The 13201-nt window shown below is 48.8% G+C and overlaps 3 protein-coding genes across 3 annotated transcripts; 1 reads left to right on the top strand and 2 right to left on the bottom strand.

Annotated features, from left to right (window-relative positions):
* Positions 1-192: 192 nt before the first annotated feature.
* Positions 193-1676, bottom strand: N7520_002816 (uncharacterized protein; the record flags this gene model as incomplete). Its single annotated transcript, XM_057136751.1, has 6 exons — positions 193-228; positions 288-573; positions 605-884; positions 931-1111; positions 1174-1428; positions 1479-1676. 6 exons carry the CDS (start codon positions 1674-1676, stop codon positions 193-195), a joined length of 1236 nt encoding a protein of 411 aa, XP_056999437.1.
* Positions 1677-3301: 1625 nt separating this feature from the next.
* N7520_002815 (putative mRNA-nucleus export ATPase (Elf1)) lies at positions 3302-6700 on the bottom strand (the record flags this gene model as incomplete). Its single annotated transcript, XM_057136750.1, has 2 exons — positions 3302-4031; positions 4080-6700. The coding sequence occupies 2 exons, from the start codon at positions 6698-6700 to the stop codon at positions 3302-3304; spliced, it is 3351 nt and encodes a 1116-aa protein (XP_056999436.1).
* A 3629-nt stretch (positions 6701-10329) lies between these two features.
* N7520_002814 (uncharacterized protein) lies at positions 10330-11793 on the top strand (the record flags this gene model as incomplete). The annotated part of the gene is made up of 1 exon (XM_057136749.1): positions 10330-11793. One exon carries the CDS (start codon positions 10330-10332, stop codon positions 11791-11793), a length of 1464 nt encoding a protein of 487 aa, XP_056999435.1.
* Between the last annotated feature and the right edge of the window lie 1408 nt (positions 11794-13201).

Raw genomic sequence — 13201 nt, 5'->3', positions numbered from 1 at the left:
AATTGTCACTTTTATTGACAGTTGAAGTACACGAAGGAAAAGATGGAGATATGAACTTCGAGATCACGATCTGGAGTTAAAATAGTCTATCTTGCAAAATATAATATTAACAATTATCACACTAGAGCACCAACGGGCGCAAGAAAAGAAACGGCCCGTATTTTATATCCAAGTTGCAAACTACGTTTCAACCTAGTTGGTAATACCAGTCTCCTTCTTACCGTTGACCTATTCAAGAAGTTAGTAAGATTTCATCATCCAAAAAGTATCCAAAAAGAATCACTTACGTAACGCCAGTAAGGAATACCAGTGTTGTATCCACTGCGCACATCATACGGCACAGGGCTAATGTAGTTGTAAGTAGGCTTGCGACGGTTGTAAGTCTCCTTGACAACATCCACAATGCCGTGTCCAGCATTGCAGGTCTCCTGGGTAGCAGGAATGGGCCAGTAAGACTCGTACTCGGAGTAAACGTTCTCAGACAGAGGGCCGGGGTAAGTCTCGTTCAAAAGGTTGGGGACGGCAGTGAGGTCAACCTCCCAGTTCACGAAACCAGTCTTCTCAGCGACGAGGCTGAGGATGTTGGCACCGCAGTCCCAGCGACCGAGGGAGGGGGAGACCCCAGTTTGCACTGAGGGAGGCAATGACGGAGTAGTGGGTGTAGAAGGTGCTATCGGTGGTTCCCTTGAGGTGCTCGGGGACGGCGCCGCCAAGGAGAATGCTGTAGACACGGTTCTCCTCAGTGTAGTTGCCCACTTCGTCAAAGGTGACCAGGATCAGACTGTCCTTGGTGAAGTACTCGTTCTTCAGCAGAGGGGGGAGGAAGTCGGCAAGGAAGTCTCCGCCGACGGTGATGTCGGTGTCGTGGCAGTCGTTGGTCATGTCTAGATATGTTAGATCGCTTTCGAAGATAGGGCTTGGTAGACTTACTAGGGGTGATGAAGGAGTACTGGGGGAGGCGCTCGTTCTTCAGGTCATCGTAGAAGGAAGTGAAGTTCTTGATTTGGCGGGGACGAACATCGCTGTTGGTGACAGACTCAAAGATAATGAGAGGATCGTGCTTGCGCATGTAAGAATTGGCATCGGTGTGCTGGTTAGAGAAGTTGTATCCCTGTTTCATGTTTAGCTCTGATCGGTGATAGAGAATGAATCCCGATTCAACTAAAGACTAACCTGGTATCCAGCATAGGGAAGATGCTGTTGGTACTCGCTCCACGCGATGCTCTTGGTATCGAACAGATCGGCGATAGTGGACACATTGGCGGGGATTTGGGTGAATGCGTCATTGTCCATACCAAAGTTATCACCAGCAGCAGAGGCAACGTAGTTGGGCTGCGAAGGGTGGGTGGTGGCAAAATAGTTGGTCAAGAGAATACCCTCCTTGGCAATCTTAGCAAAGTTGGCATCGTCGGCAACAGTTTGATAGTCCTTTTCTCCTGATTAGATTAATTTCTCTAAAATTGATCCGAATGACATACCTGGTTCTCAAACCAGATCTGGGTGAAACGGTCGAAAGCCAGACCCTTGACGTTGGAAACGGGAGAGAGAGGGACAACAGTAGCAGCGGCAGCCTCAACCTCCGCCAATGAGGGCATGGAAGCGGTAGCGGGGATAGTCCTGGCAGAGGCCACGGACAGGGCGCCAATGAAGGCGGAGAAAGTCTGCTTGGTGAACATAGCGACTATTTTGCTTGTTTTATCAACCGATGAAGCTCTGGAGAGAAAGAAAAAAGAAATGATCGCTGGGTGTCGCACGCGATCTTATACTCACTGCGGAGACAAGAATGACCAGTCGGAGATCACACAATTCCACGTAGTTTCGGAGGCTCTTCTCTTGCATTGCAACGGTAAGTATCTCCACATAACGCATAGGTGCAGCACGCTGCATTTCCCGTGCAAATGACTGGCTGAGTCTTTGACCATCGAAGGGCTCATGCTCGCATGGGGCATCAATTAAGTGGGGGGAATGAAAGTAGGTAGTCTTGAGCTGATTGGATGATATAAGTAGTGGAGTTCATCGTACCTGGCACGTTCCGCACCAAAGCATCTTGATTGGGTTGAGAAGTGGATCATTTCTTTTTCATCCGGCTATCAACTGCATAAGCGATATCAACCCCCCGGGACCAAGCTTTACCAAGCATACTCGGCCATCGGTTGTGCCGTCCTTGGCCTCGTGGCTCTAGAACTAGTCACTCATTTCGCTCTGCCGATTGGCGGTCCAAACGAGACGGACATGTCGGATGAATCCGGTTGAATGTTTAGTGTCGAATTTCTTTTTATTTTGCCGACATCGAAATTGCCTTCGGACAACCACCGTCTACCAAACTAAATAGGGATCCTTACTCGCTTGTTGAAAGGTAAAATTAAATCCAATCCAGTGATTCAGTTGACGCACCTGGCATGTAAGCGACATTTCCATATTTTGTGGCGGACCTATAGGTAAATGGTGGCTTATGCAGGTTGGTCTTCTAGAACCTGTTTGTTAGATCTCATGTAGGGTCTGAGCATAAGTCCAAGGGAAAATCAGCCTTGACAATCGTGCAGCTCCTTTGAATTCTCGTTGGCTGCGACTGTCATTCTAGATTCAGCCTTATGGGCAAGAATGTACCGATGGCTACTTTATTACATTTGGCTATCTGCCCTATAAATTTCCTCGCCAATTAAGGTAATCTCATCCGAAATATCGCTCTCAATGTGCACGTGCTATGTATGGATCGTATGTCATATGGTTTAATGGGTCTATGCTTGACTCACTGCTTCCAGACGGGTAATCGCACCGGTGGCTTACCTTAGACCAGAATGAACTTCGGTCACTGTGTTGGCTATCCTCTAAGACTAGAAATTTCATGAAATGTTTTCAAAACTGTCTCAAATCGGCATGTTCATTGAATCATGAATCGTAATGTCGGAATATTCCAGTAGCGTAGACTACGGCTTCGGATCGACAAATAACCCTGTTATAAGTTCTACTTCAACCAATTACATTAGAAGTGCGGTTGCTGATAAACACGTATGCTTAAGGAACTCAAATTACAGCAATAATGTTGAAGAATAAAACGTGAGATTCGAAATAACTTTTGTTCAAGCAATGACTAGCAGGTTTTTCACCAGTCCACAAGCTAAGAATGCATATCTACCAAATGGAGAAGAAAAACTCCGAGCGCCGTCTATTTGAGTCCCATGCAAATCAAAACTGTACCTCTCTGATCAGGTACGCATGCAAGCAAAAATAATCAACATGAATATGAACATGACAAAGCCCATTACACGTCAAAATCTACCAGGTCAATAGCCGGGTACAATTACTCATCATCACTGTCCACAGGCTTGGGGGTACCCTTGGGCGAGTTGAGCCACTCAATGTGTCGCAGACGACGACGGGCCTCACGCTCCTTGAGCTGAGCACGGGTCATCTTCTTCTTCTTCTTGGCACGGAAGTTGAGGTCGCCCTGGTCTTCAGCGCCGGAGTTAACGGCCGAGGCAGCGGCGCTGGTGGCAGCCGAGATAGCAGCGGGGGTACCAGGGGCCGAGGGAGAGTTGTTGGCACTGTCCTCGAAACGGTCGAGGCTGATAGCAGTGTTGGTACGGCTGACAACACGGCCGTCGGCAATGTGCAGCTGCTCGGGGCAGAGAGCACCGACGAACTCCTCGTTGTGAGAAATCATAACCACACCACCCTTGAAGTCACGAATGGCAACAGCCAGACCTCCCAGGGAATCACGATCCAAGAAGTTAGTAGGCTCGTCAAGAACCAACAAGTGGGGGTTGTTCCACATGGCACCGGCAAGCACGACCTTGACTTTCTGACCACCGGACAGACCGGAGATCTCGTTGTGGTTGGCAATCTCGGGGTCGAGACCGATGTCCTCGAAGTGCTTGGAGATGGTGGGGGGGTCAAGGACACGGAATCCCAGACCCTCACGAGAAGCCTCGTGATCGTCGAATTCCTGGACCATCTTGAAGAATCCAAGCGAAATCAGGGTCTCACGGGAGATCATGACGTTGTTCTTGGGGAGCAGGCCAACCCATTTCCTACTCAAGTTAGTAATCATCAATGAAAAAGATTAGGTGACAACGTACACTTCGTACTGGAAGGTCTTCTTCCACTTCTGACGACCCATGATAGCCTCAACACGGCGGGGGCCCTTGCCATCACCCAGATCAACGGGGGTCTCCAGTTGCTTCTTGTCTTCTTCGGTCAAGATACGGGTCTGCTTCAGGAAGACCTCGCGATCATCACCGTTGGCGTAACGCCACTGGAGGTACTGGCTAGGAGTCTTCTCCAAGTGCATCTCAACGTGCTCAAGAGCGTGCTGCTTGATGTATCCGATACGCAGGTTGGGGTGCTTCTCGACCTTACCACCCTGGGGAATGGTCTCACCAGTCAGGATCTTAATGAAAGTGGACTTGCCAGCACCGTTTCCTCCGATGATGGCTACACGGGAGGAGAGGGTCAACGAGAGAGAGGCATCGTGCAGGGAAGGCTTGGGGGCGCCCGGGTATGTGTAGGAAACGTTGGTCATGCGCATGATGGAGCGGGTGGCAGACTTAATACCAGACAGGATACCAGGGGGAGGGAACTTGAACTGAACAGTAGAGGCGGACAGAGTGTAGTAGCTCTTGCCCTCGGGCTTGACTTTAACGAAGGCAGCAAGGTTTCCAGGGTAACAGACAAGCTTCTTGGACTCGTAGTGGTAGATGTCAGTGCAGACCTCATCAAGGAAACCAGAGTCGTGAGAGACGATCAAACTGGTGATATCGGTGTGCTTCTTCAGGTACTCCTGCAGCCACTTAACGTTGGCAACATCGAGGTGGTTAGTCGGCTCGTCAAGCAGCAGGACATCGGCCTTCTGGAGCATGGCACGGGCAAGCGCCAGCTTCATCTTCCAACCACCGGACAGAGAGCCGACAGGCTGGGATTGGCGGCCTTCCGGTCCGTCGGTAAAACCGAACTCGAGAAGGACTTTGGAGATGGCCTCCTTGCCCTCAGCGGCAATCTTGGGATCCTTGGAAACGTACTCCAGGATGCTGAGCTCGGCATCCTCACCCTGGTTGTGCTCAACGAAGCAAGTGCGGACCTCACTCTGAGGGGGGAAGCCTTCAAGCTTCTCGTTGGCAATACTGCGCATCAGAGTGGACTTTCCAGCACCGTTACGACCACACAGGCCGTAACGGTGACCCTTCAGGAGGCGCAGATTGGTGTGCGAGAGCAGGAGCATACCACCGTAGGCGAGCGAGAAATTGGCATTGACGATCTCGACCTCGTTGGGGTCATCGGGGATAGGCTTGCCGTACTTGCGCTCATCCTCTTCCACGTAGTGGGCCTGAATGGCAGTGGCGATAGCCTCGAGCTTCTCGTCTGCCATCATACCACGCAGGTAAGGTGTGATGCAAGAGGGAATACGGTCGTGCATGCGAACGTTGACATCCTCACGGACCATGCTGGCGATGAACATCTTCGCCTGTTCGATGAACTTGGCATCACCAGTCAGGCCGCCGGCCTCCTGGAGCTTGGGGTTCAAGATAGCAAGAACATCCTCGGGGGTGACCTTAACAATTGAGCCGTTGGCGACGTTCTTATCGCTCATGGCAGTCTCCATGACATCCAGGGCCCGGGTAGCGAGCTCACGGACCTCAGGAAGGGAAGCGCGGTCCTTGACGCCCTTCACACCGGGCTGGAGCTTGGGCAAGAAGGTACGAGCCTCAGCGGGGTCGTGAACCAACTTGGTCAAGTTCTCCACGACGACAACGGTCTGACGGAGTGTCTCTTGAGGGGTGGTGGGGGTGTTGAGAGATCGCTCCAGCAGGGGAGTGAGGAGGGCCAGCACGGGAGATGTGACAATGGCGACGAAGGTTGTCTGCGAGAGGGCATGGATGGCCTTCTGCAGAGTCTGGGCGGAGGGCTGCTCGATGGCCTTCAAAAGGAGGGGAATGCGGGGAGCAACATCGTCGTTGGACAGCAAGGTGGTGAGAGCAGTCATGGTCTTGTTGGCCTGCTTGGCGACCTCGGCCTTGAGGTCATGCATACCAGACTCGACGACAGGGATCAACTCCTTCAAGGTCTTGCCCATGGCATCGCGCAGCACATCCTTCTGGCGCTCTTCTTCCAAAGAGCCAGTGCCCATCTGAGCACCGGTAGCCATCTTCTCCAGCAGCTTGAAGCCACCGACGAAACCCTGCCACTTTCCGGAGCCCTTGCTGAGATAAGACTCGAGAGCCGGGATCAAAGCATTGACCTTGGCCTCGGGGCTAAGGCCTGCGAAAAGGGCATCGATGGCATACTGGGCCGCATCGCGAACGACGGTACCCTTGTCGGCCAGGGAGTCCAGAGCAAGGTTGAGAATACCTCCATCCTGCAGCAAGAAGACTTGCTCACTAAGGGGGAACTCCCGGGGGAAGCGCTCGAACAAAGCGCCGATGATCAACATGGCACTCTCACGGCGGGCTCCGTTCTTCTTATCGGTAGCCGCCTTGCGGGTCTCGGCAAGAACATTGTAATTTAACAGACCAGCAACGCCAACGCTCTGGATGAGCAGGTTTGTCAAGGCGTAGGAGGCATCCAGGGACTGCTGGGAGCTCTCGGCTGTGAGGATGGTGGTGAGAAGGGAGGAAATCTCTTCGGACGTGGGGGCGACGCCGGAGGGGGTTTTTGAGACAACGGTCGGCATGGCGGGCGACTCAGAGGAGACGGTGTGTGGCATTTTCTTGATGATAGAAATCCAAAGAGAAGATCTGGTTTGTGTATAAACCAGAATGTGCGACAAGCTGGTGGGGGGAGTTCTCAAACAAAGGGGAGAATCTCGAAGCACAAGAAATCAGAGTCAAAACGCGGGAAATCGTACCAGGCACGATCTGGAAGAAGCTGTACAAAGTCCAGAGACGGCGGTAGATACTCTAATCCACTTGACTTGAAAAGTGAAGGGATAGAGGATGGAGGGGATGGAGGGGAAAGAGGAGGCGTATCAGCGAGCGGGCTTATCCACACAATTTTTTTTTTGTTTGGGCGGCGACAATTGATTTAGACCAATCATATTGTTACCTCTCGCCATGGGGCCGCCACTAACCCAAATTAGGCTAGCCTTATCAGTTGCCACCTCAGGCACGCAATGAAAATTTCAAATGAGGCAGGCGTATTATGTCATACAGCAGCCAATCATAATTTCCGGATTTGGTATGCAAGGGGTCTTTGCCTTACATTTACATTCAGGTCAGACTCCATAGGGATCCATGGATAAGAAATTGCAACTCCAGAGCCGCTTATGTTGTACAGGAGCATAAATTACACACATCCATTTGCCGATCAAATTCATGGATGTTGTTTGCCTACAAGGGTGGTGACCGGTCTCCTGGTCATCTTCAAATGTACATGTGTATTTCAAGGCAATATATGTCTCGTATAGGGTCCACGAGTAGACATCTACAAAAACATGCACCATCATGGGTGCTGATCTTTTCATTTTTTCCTTCTGCTCTCGCCATCTGCTTCTTACACACAATTTTGTCGTGGTATCCTACTCGCGTGGTTCGGTTCATCTACCAAGGCGTTATTACTGCCAGGCGTTTCTCGCAGTAATTCAATTAACCCGGAGCTACTCAGCGAGTAATAAGATGTTAGCTTATCGCGAATAGATGAATCCCCCTCCCATCGAATGATAAAATAACGAATTTTCTTTCGCGTTCACAGCGTTCATATCGGCTTCATGGCGGATCAACAATCTCACTGCCTCGACTTGTCGGAGATTTCTAGCGAGCAGATGCACATGTGAAGAGCCGAGTCGCCGTCCATACCAGCATGTCTTGGATCAGCACCATATGCTATCGGAAGCTCAATCAGAGTAGTGTCAATAGGATCCATGTATATATAGTGATGGATGAATTTGTGGAGAACGGTCTGACCCCTATAGTCTTGTAGACTTGCACCAGCACCCATAACTAGTAAAAACTTGATCACTAGCTTGAAGAGCTTGCTCTCACAAAGTATGGCGTGACGCGCGATAGAATGATAGGAAGGTGTGAGTTCCTCTGCGTCTGGGAGATTAATTGCGCTAGGATGATCGGCCAAGAGAAGCTTACATGTCTTGATGACTCGGGGGTAAAATTTGGTCAGTAGAAAACATGAAGTCGGATGAGTGACATGAGTCAGGACCTATAGCTGCCCAATGTAGTGGTAGTCGTTTGTTGCTGTCGTGAGTGAACACGAGATCTGTGTTGGCACAGTGGTCAAGAATCGCTTTGATCCCTCCACATTCGAAAATAAGCTGCCAAGGTGAAGTACTGTGGCATCCCGCGAAGTTAAAAAGCTCAGACAAGATATGGAAGATTGAAGGGCTTTATGGTTGTGCTGATGCCTAGTGAATACATCGACCCCTTCGTCAATCAACTATCTCACCAAGGAACAGCTAGCGTGACTTATTGCACAGCCAAGAACAGTCTCCTGAGGCTGTCGTGGTTCAATATCGTCACTCTCGTTCATAGGGGTCTTGGATGAGAGAAAAGCATTTTTCACAAAAGCACCTCCGTGAGGAAGAATGCGTATTAAATTCTCGTCCCGGGCAATACGGTCGCAAGCGGAATCTTTGGTGGGAAGTCTATAACCATGGATATGGTCCAAACAATCCATGGGCTTTGCAACTGATAGCAGTGGGGTATCATCATAGTAGACTTTGGCATGGATAGTTCCCAACGGGGGCTGGCTGTCTAGAAGAAATAGTACAGTCTCAACTTCCGCGAATGAGCATGTCACATTTAACAGTGAAAATCTCGGCTGCTCGGATGTTGGATTTCAGGTTGGATCGCCAAATCGTTCAAGTAACTTCAGGGGAGCATCAGTGCTCCCAGATGCGGCGGCAACCCAAACGGATTACTCTCAGGGTAAAATGTTCTCTACCAGAATATGCTAGCGGTCATCCGAGAAGTATCCGACGTTGGAGAAGGTCGCCGATTGTTTAATGATATCGGTGAAGCATAACAAGTCCCTGGATTTAAGGCTGATATCAGATTCACTACCAGTATGTTGCAAAATTTCTACGGTATTTGCAATCGGCTCCGAATCATAGGTGAAGGCAATTTGAAAAGTGTGTCTCTTTAACAATTCAGATATGTCGCTTCGAGACATGATCCGCAAAGAGAATCAAAGTCAGTCCATCGATGAGGGAACTCCCAAAAATAGGTCGTCTTGAGCAGACAGAGATCGTAGACAATATCGGTAGAGCGGTGAAGTGTAAGAAGGCCAAACACGCCGGTATGGGCGAGCTGAAGAACAGAAAGAACCGTCCTATGATTCTTATTGGTGGGTAGGTATGTTTGTTCTGTGACTATTATGATGCTTCAACACTTATGCCTTCAAATGCTTCAGGTCATAATCCATGATATAAGATCTATTTCTTTGGTTTCACCCTTATCGAGATTTTGTAGGTCGAGACAGACTGACTGTGACATGTCGTAACCGACATATCAGCTCTAAACGAGCCTAGAGCTAAAAGGAATCTGAGCTGAATTTGGCAGTACTAAGGAACGAATCATAACTGGTCTTAGAATAATGTGTGGTTCCGGCTAAAGAGATACCAATTCTGAGTTACGGAGGCGCTCAAACTCAATCGCCGTCCGGTTTACGAACGGGGTGTCCGTGTTGATGCCTTAGGCACACGCCCTAGAGGTCTTATCCCCACTTTCCTCACTGAAGAGTCTATGCAGTCTTTCCCTTCTGCATCCCACTCCTTTCGTGTGCACTCGGCCTTTCCCCTCCGTATCTGTCCTTCATACACTAGGAGGATGCATGAAGAATAATACCAGACATCTCCGTGTCATCGCTTACCCTGGGTTTCCTGCAGCTAGATTATAGTTTGATTTCCATGGGTCCGGGTCGAAAGTATGATGAGCTTTCTCCGATCTCTAATCATTATTCACTTGTTCTTGAAACCTGAATGGTTCATCTTTGGTGAACGTGAGATAGAAGTCAGGTAATTACCATTTTTAGACAAGGAATAAACTGAGGATACCTGAATCTATCTCGCTTCAACTCGCCTCATGTTGACTGTCCTGCATGTGGTGATATCATCCCCTAAGAAAAACCTGGGAACGTCCCAGAGTTTCGGCCAAACCCCTCATATTGTGTCCTGGTGCACCTAGACCCTCGAAGACCAAAGTAAAAGCTTCAGTAGGATCTGACCGTTGGTGACACTTACATCCCCGTATCGAGTGAACAAAGGGGTAGACTTCCCTCGTGTAAGAATAGGCTATTAATTAATAAAGCTGGGAAGGCCATTGCGATCGCATACTTCGTATAGTGTTTCACGCTTTGATCAATAAATTGGACAAAAAGTTTTCAATCATGTCTGCTCTCTGTGCACTATTTGTGGTGGTTATTCTGCCTTTGGCAGATTTTACCAACGCTGAAAGGGTCCTCGGGGCCTATATTTTTCAGCGCCATGGGGATCGCACAACCAAAAATTGGCCACCTACTAATTTGACTACTCTGGGTTACAGTCAAGAGTACATGACTGGTACCTTTTTCCATGACCGTTATATCTCATCAAACTCCTCCTATCAGATCGAAGGGATCAGTACCGACACGGTCAATTTGGCCCAGGTTACTGCGAGTGCGCCGCAAGATGATGTTATCGAAAACTCAGGAGAAGGATTTCTACAAGGCCTATATCCTCCCATCGGCTCTGTTGCTACGGAGACTCTGCGCAACGGATCATCAATCCAATCCCCACTGAACGGCTATCAGCTGATCCCGATGTCGGATGTGCAGTCTGGCAGCTCCAGTGAAAACAGCGCTTGGCTCCAGAGCACATCTACCTGCGACAAGGCTGAAATTAGCAGTGATAATTACTTCATCTCAAAATCATACGAGAGCTTGTTGTCATCCACCAAGGATCTGTACCAATCTCTCGAACCGTTGGTCAATGGGACATTCAGCTCCAGTGAACTGAGCTACAAAAATGCTTATCTCATATGGGATCTCCTTTACGTGTCTTTGATCCACAACTCGACCACGAGTTTCCCCACATCCAACCTTCTCACTGATCAGACAATGCAAGAGCTTCTTGTTCTTGCAAACGAGCACGAGTTCAACTTGGCATACAATAGTTCGGATCCAATCCGTGCTGTTGCTGGTAAGACTCTTGCCGCTGAAGTCCTTACAAGCCTGAACAAAACAATTACATCTGGCGGCAAATCCAAACTGAACATCCAGTTCGGTGCGTACAATCCTTTCCTTTCATACTTCGGTCTGGCTGGGCTCTCAACCGTAAATGAGAACTTAACTGGAATGCCCAACTACGCTTCTTCCATGGTATGGGAGCTTGTGACAAACGATACTGGCAACGGAATACCCTCCACATCAGACATCAGTGTGCGTTTTATCTTCCACAATGGAACCAGCATCGAGGGCTCGACACAGCTACAAACATATCCGCTGTTCGGGCAGTCCACCCTCGAGCTCCCTTGGGCACAGTTTGTTGACAAGACGAATGATTTTGCCATTTCATCGCAGCAACAATGGTGTCAGGCCTGTGGAAATACCACTGGAATCTGTGCCTCGTCCTCCGATGCAAGCGGCAGTAATTCATCCTCTAGCTCGTCGTCTTGTTCTAAATCCGGGGGAATGAGCTTAGGAGTGGCGGGTGTTATAGGTGCGATGGTGACTTTGGGTGTTCTTGTGGGACTGCTAGCACTCAGCATGCTCATCTTTGGTTTACGACTTGTGCCAAAGAGTGCGCTCGCCATAAATCATCGGGGATCTGACGCTTCTACTACTCCGGTAATTAAGACGCCAAATTCGGCTTAGGTAGTTCGGGTGGGAACGGATGTTCGTATTACATGAAAATGAAGATGAAAATGATGTGTTGCAAGCAAGCGGTCACAAGGCAACTTGAGGGAGCGTTGCCATGACCAGCTTTGATGTAAGGATGTTAGTGCTGTCATCTTTCACTCTTATTGCTCGCTCATGTTTTATTAACGCACACTATATAACGCAAATCGAAATAAATTCGGTACATAAAATCATAGGGTATGGAGATTAAGGCTTCCCGTCCACTTAGCCGTACTTAAGCCACATGCGAAACCTGACCGTTGCATGTTTGTATATTTTTTATCATTTTTTTTGATTTTAGTGATCTTATCAGCCTGCTTCTTAGCCTCTTCAGCCTCTTCTGAGCATCCTGAGCGCCTCTTTTACACTGAACCTGAAAACCCACCTATTAGGACCCCCATTGTGTTGCATTATTGTCTTTTCGTTCGCAAATTCTTTGTTCTTATTTCTCCTAGATTTTCAGATCCGTCTCCTTGGTTGCTATACCATCGCTTGGTCGAACTGACTGAAGCTAGTACAATACTTGTCAGGTGCCAGTTTTCTTTTTATTAATTTCTGCTTTTGGGGGCCGTTTCAGAATCGGGTTGATTCCCAGGAAAAGGCTCACCGCTAATTGGGAATTCCGACTCAGATGCCAGGGGAACGGGTTTTGTCATGGGCAAATCAGATCTCAAGAACAAAATGACAGGTACACCGTACTTTTGTATCCATGTCAAAAGTGCGCCTCGTTGCGAGTTCTATGCGATTGCAAATTTTTGCGCCCGACCCCTTAGATGACCCAGAGGCGCATAAGTGAAACAACTTTTGCTCTTTTTTCGTTCCTCTCACTAGATACACCTACCTGCTGTTCTATACTCATTCTTTCAGTGAGAGACCATACTGACGCCGCGGACTTGATGGGTCCTGGGATCATGGGCTCAGGCCGTCCTTCGAACTTCACAGTATCCCAAGTTGCCTCTTCTATCATGTCACCAGCTCGAAAATTGGATTGGGAGAAATACAAAAATGCTCTGAGAGTGATGTATCTCCAGGAGAGATTGACCACGAAAGAGGTGCAGAGAAAGATGGATACAGTCTATGATTTCAAAGCATCGTATGTACTTCTGATAAGTTATTTTTGTTGTCGTTTTTGCTGATGCAAAGGAAATTCAAAAGGCAAACCGAATACGAAACTCACTTCAATGCATGGGGTTTTCGCAAGAACCTAGGAAAAGACGTATGGAGGATAGTGGGATACAAAAGTTTGAAAAGAAAACGAGAGCTGGATAAAGAGACAATGATGCTTCATAATGAAATACTATGGAGTCCAAAAAAGTTGAAGCGACAGTCCACCCGATACTTAAGCAGCCTCGAGCTGAATGGCAGCTATCCACAAGGTATCTAG

The sequence above is a fragment of the Penicillium odoratum genome (assembly GCF_028828045.1).
Source record: "Penicillium odoratum strain IBT 22623 chromosome Unknown utg000002l_segment0_segment0, whole genome shotgun sequence".
NCBI lineage: Eukaryota > Fungi > Ascomycota > Eurotiomycetes > Eurotiales > Aspergillaceae > Penicillium > Penicillium odoratum.
This window is presented reverse-complemented; position numbering and strand designations above follow the sequence as displayed.